The 12060-nt window shown below is 45.4% G+C and overlaps 1 protein-coding gene across 2 annotated transcripts in view; it reads right to left on the reverse strand.

Annotated features, from left to right (window-relative positions):
• Nucleotides 1–617: 617 nt before the first annotated feature.
• ZMYND12 (zinc finger MYND-type containing 12) overlaps nt 618–12060 on the reverse strand; it is a 36662-nt gene continuing 25219 nt past the window's right edge. For both annotated transcript variants that reach the window (XM_040974455.1, XM_040974456.1), the window contains 5 exons: nt 9557–9726; nt 6255–6377; nt 4706–4817; nt 3790–3939; nt 618–739 (listed from right to left, as the gene is read on the reverse strand). In XM_040974455.1, coding sequence (XP_040830389.1) covers nt 618–739; nt 3790–3939; nt 4706–4817; nt 6255–6377; nt 9557–9726 — 677 coding nt within the window. The remainder of the gene's footprint in view (nt 740–3789; nt 3940–4705; nt 4818–6254; nt 6378–9556; nt 9727–12060) is intronic.

Genomic DNA, 12060 nt, shown 5'->3' on the forward strand with positions numbered 1-12060 from the left:
TTTGAGCCAGTCCACACTGGGGCTCATTGAGAGTAAAACACATGAAGACCTAATGGCTGGTTGATGCATCGCATGATTTTTATGTCTCACATCCATTCTTCTGGCCCTCCTTTACTGACTTCTTCTGCTATACAATATTTTTAAGTCCTCTGTTGATAGTATTTTCTTAGTGACTGCTCTAGGAATTATAATGGCTACTTCATCACAATCTAACCACAGACCAATGCTTGCTTAACTCCAGTAGAACAGTGTTTATTTCAATACAGCTCTATCTCCTACCTCCTCATTTAAGCACACAGCTATGCAACATGCGTCCCTGAAAGACTACTGCATTTGCAGGTTAATTATAAATATCTTGTTAGAGATTTGACTACATGTGACTGGGAGAGGTAAAAAGTCACAAAACACCAGGTACAAAGGTCCTGATCAATTAAGAGTTTTACTGCACTCTGTGCCTAAGGCTCTACACTATGGCAACAGGCAGCATAAGAATAAAACCCCAGTTATGTATACAGGCCCCAAGGAAGGTGAAAAGTCCAGTCACCCAAAGTGCCTCCAAGCAGTTGGGCAAGACTCATTTGTCCCTCAAATACCCCCGATGCAAAGCCCGTTGATCACTAAGTGATGGGTTGATCCTCTTCAGCTAAGATGAGACTCAGCAACTCCTGAATGGTGTTTTCCTCCTGGACATCGAGATGATAGTCTCTGACAAGCTCGAGGGCTCGCATGGCATATTCCTCTGCCTAAAACAGAAACGTAATGACAAAAGGCAACTGTCACAGGGAGGGCAGAACATTGGGAAGAAGCCCACTTGTGATCACCACTAGTTGCGTAGGAGAGAACTGATCTTTTCATGCTGGTTGATGAGCTCTTGACACCCATGAGCATTGGGGGCAGGTGCTGTGGCACAGCTGTCACCAGCAACGCCCAACAGTATTCAATGTAGGCACTGGCTTGAGTCCCAGCTGCTCAATTTCGGATCCAGCTCCCTGCTTGTGGCTTGGCAAAGCAATGGAGGATGACCCCAAAGCCTTGGGATCCCGAACCCATATGGGATACCTGAGAGTTCGTGGCTTCCATTGTAGCCATTTCAACAGTGAACCAGCAGATGAAGAATCTTTCTCTCTGTGTCTCTCTGTTTCTCTCAAACGCACACACACACACACACACAGAGTAACTCTGCTTTCAAATAAGTATTTTTAACAAATATGGAAAAACCCTATGAGCACACACTGAGCCCTTACAGCCTCCCACACCTGTGCTGGGTGTGGCGGGGTGAAGGGCAGAAAAACCCACCCATCTTCACAAACTAAGTACCTCTTTGTAGCAAAGTGAAATTTTGTAGGAACTCAGCCAGAGCCCGGTGGGCCAGCAATGGGAGGCACAGAGGTCACTAGGCAGTCACCACTGTGGAGGCCACGTGATTGACAGAGCCTCACAGGGCACCTTGGCATAGTCTCTGGCTCATTTCTTCCTCCTTGCCTTCCTTACTTCCTATACATATTTCCTGAAGGGCTTTATGTTTCAAGTACCATGATAGTAGGTAAAAATTCCTCTCTTCACAATATAGTAAGGGAGAGAGGATAAATAAAATGAACCAATAAAACAAGGTAGTGCTTGAAATAGTGATAAATGTCAAGGAAAAAAAAAAGATCAAGTGAGACAGGGAGATTTGAAGCATTAGAGGGAGTAGGAGGGGCCCACAGGCTTAGGGAGGCTGGGAAGACCGCTGACAGAGACCTGGAGGAGAGATGGACGGAAGTGCATCCTTTTTCTACGGTTCTTGTAGCTCTAAAGCCTTCAACACATTCTGAGGCAATGACTTCATTGGATATGCAGAGAGAAACTTGATCCTAGACTTGCCAGGACACTTGCCTTTGCAGAATTCATCATCTGGGGACCTGGCATGATAGCTCAACTGGCTAATCCTCTACCTCAGAGTGCTGGGATCCCAGGTGAGTACCAGTTCGTGTCCTGCCTGCTCCACTTCCCATCCAGCTCCCTACAATGGACTGGGAAAGCAGAGAGAATGGCCTAATACCTTGGGGCCCCACACCAGTATAGGAGACCTGGAAGAAACTACTGGCTCCTGGCTTCAGATCGACACAGCTCTGGTCGTTGCGGGCATTTGTGAAGTAAACCAATGAATAGAAGATCTTTCTGCCTCCCCTTCTCTTTGTAAATCTGCTTTTCCAATGAAAATAAATAAATCATAAAAAAAGAAAAGGGGGTGTGCTCAATATAAATTTGGAAAACTAAATGGAAATATTTACCTATTTCCTAACCATTCCTAGCACTAACTGAGAAAGGGGTTATGCCCCTCCCTGAGTTCCCACAATGCCCTGGGATTCACTACTGCACTTCACTATAACACCTGATTATGAACCTCAGGCCCTCGAGTTCAGCAGGTGCACAGCAAGGTTTGTGAAAGAAAGGAAGAAATGGGGCTCAGCATGGTGGGTCAGTGCCTAAATCCTTGCCTTGCATGCGTTGGGGTTCTTCTACATGGGCACTGATTCTTGTCCTGACTGTTCCACTTCCCATCCAGCTCCCTGCTTGTGGCCTGGGAAAGCAGTTGCGGATAGCTAAAATCCTTGGGAACCTGCACCCATGTGGGAGACCCGGAAGAAGCGCCTGGCTTCCAGCTCCTGCTCAGCTCAGTTCTGGCTGTTACAGCCATTTGGGGAGTGAACCAGTGTACAGATCTTTCTCTTCTTCTCTCTGTAAATCTGCATTTGCAAGAAAAACAAATTAATCTTTAAAAAAAAAAGAAGAAGAAGGAGGAAAGAAAGCAAGCTTTATGTTTTCTTATATCACCTGCATGGAAAGGCCTCTTCCAACCAATACAACCCATATTCTCCCACTTTCTTTATTTCTCTTTATAGGACTTGTCCCTCTCTGAAACGTAGATTATATTCTTGTATACTTACTTGTCTGTGTGACTTTCCCCAGAGAGATAGGGCGTTTACCTGGCTGTTCACCACCATGTCCCCAGTCCCTAGGTTGGTGCCTTACTCATGCTAGAAACTTAGCAAATATTTGAATGACTAAGTCAATCAAACAGACAATAAACCAGAGATACACCCCATTTACTCTCTGTAGGAAATTAGACAATTCCTCAGTTTCCTTATCTATAAGATGAAGGCAATTAAAAAAATCAATTTCATAAGATTGATAGATTAAATATACCAATTATGTAAAGGTCCTAAGCAAATAACAGAAACCTTGACTTGGAGGTTGTGACTCGGCCTGTGATGCCAGCATCCCATAGTGCAGTGCTGATCTGAGTTCTGGCCTATTCAGCTCCCAATCAAGTTCCCTTCTCATACACTCAAGTGCTTGGGTCCCTAACACCCACATGGGAGACCCAAATGGATTTCCAAGCTCCTGGCTTCAGCCTGATCCAGCTCCAGCCATTTTGTCCATTTGGAAAATGAACCAGTGAATAGAGGGTCTCCATTTCTCTCTCACACTCTGCCTTTCAAACAAACAGATTTTCCTCATCACCTGCACCTGCAGCGATCTGGACGCCTGTGTCTGAGTGCAGTCGGAGCTGCTATCCCATTCCTTGGAGGACTCTCCAGAGCTCTCCCAGCTTCCTGCCCTGGCCCAGGCTCAGCTCTCCTATGACCTCTGGGAAGGCTCCCTGGAGGAAGGAGGTAACCCAGGCTTGGTTACGTGGGCTGCACTCAACAAACAAGCTAGGTGCTAGCTCAGGACAGAAGCCAGTGGAATTGGGCAAAATGGAGCAGAGTTTGGCTATTACACAGGCAGCTTTTACCAGGACACTTGCCTTTGAAGAATTCATCATCAGGTAGTAAAGCATGGCCAGGGTTTTCAGAATGAAGACAGTTTTTTGGGGGGCTTGGTCCACTGTAGATTCTCGAATATTCAAGATGCACGTCAGCACCCGAATGGCTTCTGCTTCCTGGGCTTCATCTGCAAGGGAAGGGGAAGAGAAGGCAAGACTGACCTTGAGGGCACCTGGCCTGTGGGTGCTTTTCTGCCAGCAGCACAGGCCCATCAGTATCACCCCTGAGCAGCAGCCATAGGACAGCTCCCAGCTCTGTTTCCCCAAGCCTGCCAGTTTCATGGAAACCCTGAGAGACCTTCACTCCCTCAGGCCTCTAAGTGGCTGAGATCTCTCCCATGCAGAGAGTCCTGGATGCTAGGGTTTTTGTGCTCCTACAAACGACGCATTTGTCACGAATGGAACCCCTTGGGCCCACTTCAGCCCCCACTCTACAGCAAAGAGGGAGAGCAGGGAACTGAGGAGGCTCACACCACAGCGGTTGCAGGAGCCCGCGTGGGTCTGTTTAGGATTTTCCTCCACTGATGTCCACTCTTGCTTTGGTCACCGTTCAGAAGCCCTGCCACTGAGGAGGTCATCACGCGTGAAGGGGAAAGCACTGGAGTACAACAGCAGCACAACTGCTGTGCGGCGCTTGCTGACCCTGGAAGGGTCATGTTCAAGAAAAGGATCCTGGGACAAAATCCCAGGAGCTCTCTTGGGGCTTTTCCTCCCCCCGAAAGTTGTGTGCAATGCCAGGGATCTCAACTCCCGCTGGCACTGGTCGGGGCTCTTTGGGTCCCACGTTTCAGTTTTCCCCAGCAGCAAACCCGGGCAGAGGATGGAGATGAATGCAGGGAGCAGGGGGGCAGGTTTGAGAAGTGGGTGGGATGAAGTCACTGCTCTCCCACTTACCCAGGCCAGTGTCATTCACAAACTGCTTGCCCAGCAAATCTATCTGTTGGGTGCGAGCCTGTGAGAGGGCTTGATAGTGGTCATTTAAATATTTATACCAGATCTCAGAGACCTGTAGGGAAGGAAACAGCAGTCAGTCGAGCAAGCCAGATCACAGCAGTTTGACTGCCAGGTGGGGAGGCCAGGTCTCCTCTTTCATTGTATCTGGAGATAGTGGGAGTCCAGCAGCCTTAACAGCCCGGATCAAAGGGAGTGTGAAGGTCACCGGCTGCCCTGGCAGGTGGCAGGCTCAGCCACAGGCAGCCAGGATGGGGCTTAACAGCAATGGCTGCCTTTTGTAGAACACCCGCAATACCAAACCTCCACAGCTTCACATCTCCCTGGCGGGGGTGATAATGTTACTATTTCCACTTTAAATGTAAGTCAACTGAGGCTCAGAGAGGGTAAGATCTGCTTGATTTCTGGTAAGACCTGTTAAGTGACATAGCCAGGATGTAAACTCAGGTCTGTTTGACTCCACAGCTTCCATATTTCAGCTACGGCAAAAATGCCTCTTCCTGAGAAGTGGGGAATAAACAGAATCAACAGTCACAGGGTGACAGCCTATGATTATTTGCTAAGTGAGGTGTTATTGAATCAACATAACTGATATTTTAATATACCAGAAATTTAATAGACCAGAAGATAGAAATGTGAAAGTACAGCCACGCATGATGCAGTGTTCGAGATAACAATACACTGAATAATGACAGTGATCCCTCAAGGTTATATCTCCTAGTGATCTCACTACATTCTGTTTCTCACAAATGATGAAATTTCCCAAGGATGAATTTCTTAAGAACGTGTTCCTGTTATTAAGGATACATGACTACACTCTCATTTTTTTAAAAAGATTTATTATTTTTTTTAAAGATTTATTTTTTTTTTTATTGGAAAGGAGGATATACAGAGAGGAGAGACAGAGAGGAAGATCTTCCATCCGATGATTCACTCCCCAAGTGAGCGCAATGGGCCGATGCTATGCCTATCCGAAGCCAGGAGCCTCTTCCCCGGTCTCCCACGTGGGTGCAGGGTCCCAAAGCTTGGGCCGTCCTCGACTGCTTTCCTATGTCACAAGCAGGAAGCTGGATGGAAAATGGGGCTTCCAGAATTAGAACCAGCATCCATATGGGATGCCGGAGCATTCAAGGTGAGGACTTTAGCCTTTAAGCCACTGCGCCGGGTGGCACCTGTGTGTTTTACAACACATGCTGTTGGCTGTTTGGAGGAGTTTCATTCTTATTGAGCCATGATTCATTATTTGTTATCATCCTGTGGATAGTAGGGATTACTCTATTTTAGTAGTGAAGAAAAGGGAAGAAAAAAAGTGAGGTATGTCATGTGGGAAGAAAAACGTGGGTGCATCATGTGTCAGGATATGTGAGCTTGAGCAAGTCATTTCATCTCTCTGAGACTCTCTTTATAGAACATTTCTCATGAATGGATTGACACCATTTGTAAAATATCAGAGCTGAAGGTCAAGGCTCTGTCGCCACTTTACCCAGCTCACCTTGGAGTACAACGTGTCTGCCAGGTCCAACTTCTTAAGACCGTAGAATATGTTGGCCAGGTGGAAGTACCCTCCTGAGGTCCTGATGTCATCCGTTCCAAATGCACAGCTGGCAAAATAAATCTACAGCCAAAGGAAGAAGAACATCTGGGCTCACTTTGCAAATCACATATCCAATTAAAGACTTGTATACATAGTGCATTTAAGAAACTTTCAGAGAATTCCAAAACTTTCTGAATACATATTCTTCCAAAAGGAACTTCGAATGGTTAGCAAGCACAGGACAAAATGCATAACAGTCCTTGGGAACACACAAAATAAAACCACAGAGAGAGATCACTCCCCACCCACTAAAGTGACTACAACCCAAGAGATAGAAAGTGAAAAGTGTGGGTGAAGAGTGGAGCAAATGAAATCCTTGTGCATTATTGATGCCTCTGTGGAGTTTGTCGGGTCCAAAAGTTACAAGTAGCTAGATGTCTTTGTAATTCCTCTCCTAGGTGCTGACTCAAGGGAACTAAAAACACATGCTCACATAAGACTTGGATACCAGCGTCCATGGCAGCATTATTCACAGTAGCCAATTTGCAAATCACTGGAATGCCCATCAGCTTGTTATTGGGTAAAGCAACATGGTACACCCAGATGATGGAATACTACAGGTGAAAAAAGAAAAAGAGGGGGTCCGGCATGGTGGTCTAGTGTCTAATGTCCTCGCCTGGAACTCGCCGGGATCCCATATGGATGCCTGTTCTAATCCCAAGGCCTTGAGACCTGCACCCGTGTGGGAGACTAGAAAGAGCTCCTGGCTCCTGGCTTTGGAATGGCTCAGCTCTCGCCGTTGCAGTCACTTGGGGAGTAAATCATCAAACGGAAGATCTTCCTCTCTGTCTCTCCTCTTCTCTGTATATCTGACTTTACAATAAAAATAAGTAAATCTTTAAAAAAAAAAAAAAACAAAGAAAAGAAAAAAAAGGTATTGATGCATGTAGCAAGGTGGACACATCTCATATAATTTGTGGTAGATGAAAAAAATCAGATACAAAAGACCATATGTTTATATAAAATATCCAGAGAGGGAAAATCAATAGAGACAGAAAAAGCTTGTCTGGGCCTGCGCTGGAAATGGGAAATCACCACAAATGGATTATGTGGGAACAATGTGGGGTGCTGGAAGGTTTCCAGGACTAGCTAGTGCTGATGTTAGCATAACTCTTTGAATTTTCTGAAAACCATGGAACTGAGCACTTAAAATGGAAGGGTTTATGGCATGAATCAATAAATGTGTACATTTACAGGTTGGCTGAGAACTTTGTGCTTAATCTAGTCTCTACTGTGTGGTCCACCTCAAGACAGAACGTGCCCATGCTGGTTGTCTTGGAGGATGCAGAGTATAGAGAAGAAGCACAAAGGAAGTAGTGCGTTTCCTTCATGGCCAGGGCAAAGAGGTGGCATCCTCAAAAGAATTACCTGAAGGTATTTCATGGAAAGAGTTGTTCAAGATATGAAAGGGTTAAAGAACCAAGAATGACACCAGGGACTACCAATAGCCAGATGCTATTACCAACCCAGCACCCGACAATGTCAGGATTACCAGGGCCTGGTCAGACCTCGGGCTACAGAAGGAGAGAGGAAGGAACACTGCCCCTGCCAGGGCTGGGGTGCAGCATTGAGGCAGCAGAGGGTAAGCATGCCACCCACTCACTCTCCACCTCAACCCCCACTATGCCTCTCATTCTCCAAACCCAATCAATGCCAGAGAACAATGGAATACAGATTGTGTCATTCCCCAAAGTCATCCTCTCATGGTACAGAGGAGGACAGAGCATGGGTCTGGGATGGTGAATATGGGGAAACAGACAGCCTCAGAGTTCACTTATGGGTTTCTGCAGGCCCCAGAGGGAGGGTTGTTCAGTGGAAAAGGACATAACATCACCAACCCACATAGGGAAAGCAAACTGATCCTAACTCAGCCCACACCTCAGGCTCAGGACCTGTTCTTACTAGTAACACTTCTTTTCTTAAAAGATTTATTTATTTTCATTGGAAAGATAGATTTACAAGGAAAGGAAAGACAGAGGAAAGACAGAGAGGAAGTTCTTCCATCACTGGTTCACTCTCCAAGTGTCCAAAATGGCCAGAAATGAGACAATCTGAGCCAGGAGCCAGGAACTTCTTCTAGGTCTCCCATGCAGGTGCAGGGTTCCAAGGCTTTGGTCATCCTCCTTTGCTTTCCCAGACCGCAAGCAGGGAGCTGGATAAGAAGTGGAGCAGTTGGGACATGAACCATTGCCCATGTGGGATGCCAGAGCACAGAGGTGTAGGATTAGCCAGTTGAGCCGTAGCAATGGCTCCTGATAACACTTTCCAAGACTGAAAGCCTCCCAAGTTTGAGACTAATACCTCATTTATTATTCTCATTCTTATGTAATGTATACACAGAACTTTGTATTTTATAAAGTGTTTTTAAGTACCTAGTTCATTGAAGTTTAATGATAATATTCTAAAGTAGAAACAATAAGTTTATTTTTTAAAATAACAGCCAAACTACAGTTTATGAATTATATTGTTATTAACCTTTGTGATGAGTCCATAGGACAAAGATTATTGTATGATTTCTATCTTGTGGTGATGTATTTGTCCAAAACTACACAACTAGTGAAACAACAGAGCTGGGGGCAAGAAGTGAAACGCTTGAGGCTGGTACTACAGCCTGGTGGCTAAAGTCCTTGCCTTTCACATACCCCACATCCCATATGGGGGCCAGTTTGTGTCCCTGCTGCCCCACTTCCCATCCAGCTCTGTGCTTGTGTCTTGGGAAAGCAGTAAGGATGGCCCAAAGCCCTGGGACCTTGGACCTGCATGGGAAACCCAGAAGAAGCTCCTGGCTCCTGCCTTCTGATAGACTCAGCTCTGGCTGTTGCGACCACTTGGGGAATGGATCAGTAGGTGGAAGATCTTCCTCTCTGTCTCTCTTCTTCTCTGTATATCTGACTTTCCAATAAAAATAAATAGAATCTTTAAAAACAAAAAGAAGTGAAACTCTTCTTCTGAAATGTGTTCTTGTTCTATCCCTCTTTTTGCTTCCTCAGAGCATCCAAGGCTTGGAAAGACGTGACAGGGCCAAAGTTGAAGAGCTGGGAAGTGGGAAAGCTTGAACTCAGCTCCTTAGAAATATGTTCTTGCTTTTCACCCAACCAAATGGTAAGCTGTAAACAAAAAGTACTAGGGAAATGCTCAATTAAAAAAATAGAATTTGCTTTTCTCAGGACTGTGTGGGGGTTAGGACTGAACTTGCTTACATCATTGGCCAAGTGATAGCGGGCGTCCTCATAATTTTCCTTAGCCATGTAGAGAAGTCCAAGGTTCCGATGCAGTAAAGAATGGATGGCATTACTGCAATGAGTTGATTTGAGGACAGTCCACTGGGCTTGGGATAGATATTCTTCAGCCTGAACAACCCGGCCCAGACCTGCTCCAAAGAAGTAAAGAAGATCATGATTCAGATCCGAGCCAAAGAATATGGATGAAGTATCAGTCATCACTTATTCATTCATTTACTCAATGCCTCAAATATTTATTGATATGCAAAAGTGTGGATAGGGATAGTCATAGCAGCCTATGTGTAAAAGCCAAAAAAAGAATTAGTGGCAGGCATTGTGACATGGTTGATTTAAAACCACTGCTTAGGTTGCCCATATCCCACATCTGACGGTTGGGTTAAGACATGGCTACTTCACTTCCAATCCAGCTTCCTGCTAATGTGCCCTGGAAGGCAGCAAGTGTGGATTTCTGCCACATCTGTGAGAGACTTAGGCTAGTCCTTGGCTCCTGGCTGCAGCCTGGCCCAGCCCTGGAGGTTGCAGGCATTTGGAAAGGGAAGCAATGGATGGAAGTTCTCTTTCTCCCTCTCTCTGCCTTTTAAGTAGATGAAATAAATAAATAAATCTTCAAAAATAGTCGAATGACCATTAACTAATGAATGCAATGTGGAATATTTGTATCCATAAGTGAAATATTGTCCAGCCATAAAATGTGGCTAAACCTTGAAAGCACTATATTCAGTGAAAGAAATCAGACACAAAGACTGCACATGATTCCGTTTACATTAAATGTACAGAAATGGCAAATCTACTGGGACACAGAGTAGGTGTTCTTAAGGGCCAGCAGGTGTGGTATGAGGATGACTAACGGGGAACAATTTCTGATAGTTATAGGATGTTATAGGATGAGGGGTAATGAAAACATTCTGGAATTAGATAGTGATATTGCTTATACAACTTTGTAAGTCTACCAGAAAAGTCATGGAGTTCCACTTTAAAAGGGTGAATTTTTTTAAAGTGTGTGGGTTACATTTCTATTAAATAGTTATCCTTACTTAATAACTATTATGTGCCAGGCCTTGTGTTGAGTGATGAATCAAAGCCAAGACCCTTGAAAAACACACAGATGGGCAGGGGAACCCATTGCATCACCTGAATTAATAACACCACATACTCGTAAGGTGCAACAATAGCAAGTATCAGGTTTGGAAGTGGCAGCAAGTGGGAAACACAAAATCCTCTGGTCGAGATGCGGAGGGAGAGGTGTGATCAACCAACTCCCAGCCAGGTTTGGGGGTGAAGTCACAGCACAGGTGGAGTCATGGAGCATAGAAACAAGAGAGTTGGGCTTGGAGAACCTCTGGTTGGTCACAATGCTGGAGCACAGCATGAAGGACTTGAGACTCAGGAAATGAAGCTAAAAAAGGTAGATGGAAGGACTGGGCTTTTCTCCCTCCTATCTAGCTTCCTGCTAAAATACACCATGGGAGGCAACAGGAAACATTGGGCTTCCCACCACCCAAGCAGCAGACTTGAAAGGAGCTTCAGGTTCCTGTTCTTGGCCTGTTCTGGCTATTGCAACCATCTGGGGAGTGAGCCAGTAAGTGGAAAATGCATCAATCTATCTAGTTCTGCCTTCTACATAAAATTAAACCAAAGAAATTTTAAAAAGAAGAGGAAGGCAGGTCTTCAGTGGGAGAAGATTTGGATTGGGTTCCTGGCCCACGTTATTGTAGGCATCAGAGGGGTAAACAAGTCCTGGGTCTGTTTTTCTCTCTCCTCTTTCCTTCCCTGCATCTCTCTTGTTCTTCTTTCTCTGTTCTACTCAAACAAGTAAATAAATAAATAAATAAATAAATAAATAAATAAATTTTTTAAAGCAGATCACATTTAATTCTGATATTCAGACACTCATTGTACTGAAAACTTTAATTCCTTACAGCTGCCTAGCCCCTGCTTCCCCTCTTGGGAAGCTGTCTGGACTGGATAGGAAACTGGAGCTAGAGCATCCTATAGAGCACAGGCGGGCTATGGATGCCAAGTGTGGTAGATACTGCCGCAGAGATGGCCACAATGAAGGTTAGAAGATGACAACACAGCTCCCCATAAATTCCCCTCTAGTGCTTTGTCCTTGCTCTCGAGCCCAGCTCCTAGGTGAACAGTCTTTCTGTTCTGGTTGTAATCCTAGGCCACTGAGGTGAAGCAAAGGGCTGCTGCTAGCCCATAGGTCCTTAGCACTAGAACATAACTAGTATGGGTGCGTTTCAGTGTGTCTCTCCACACACACAGAACCTGCCTGCAGTGGCACAGGCTAAAACAGATGTGGTACAGACAAGAGGTGGACAATGGAAGTGAGGCAATCCCACTGTGGGATGGTAACTGTAGACAGAATAAAGGACAGCCACTTAAGGAGCCGTGGCATTTGCCTGAAGGGCAAGACAGTAGGCATATGCAGGGTTGGAAGCAATGTGGGTGACATTATG

The sequence above is a fragment of the Ochotona curzoniae genome, unplaced genomic scaffold (genome assembly GCF_017591425.1).
Source record: "Ochotona curzoniae isolate NIBS_2020 unplaced genomic scaffold, NIBS_Ocur_1.0 contig_2404, whole genome shotgun sequence".
NCBI lineage: Eukaryota > Metazoa > Chordata > Mammalia > Lagomorpha > Ochotonidae > Ochotona > Ochotona curzoniae.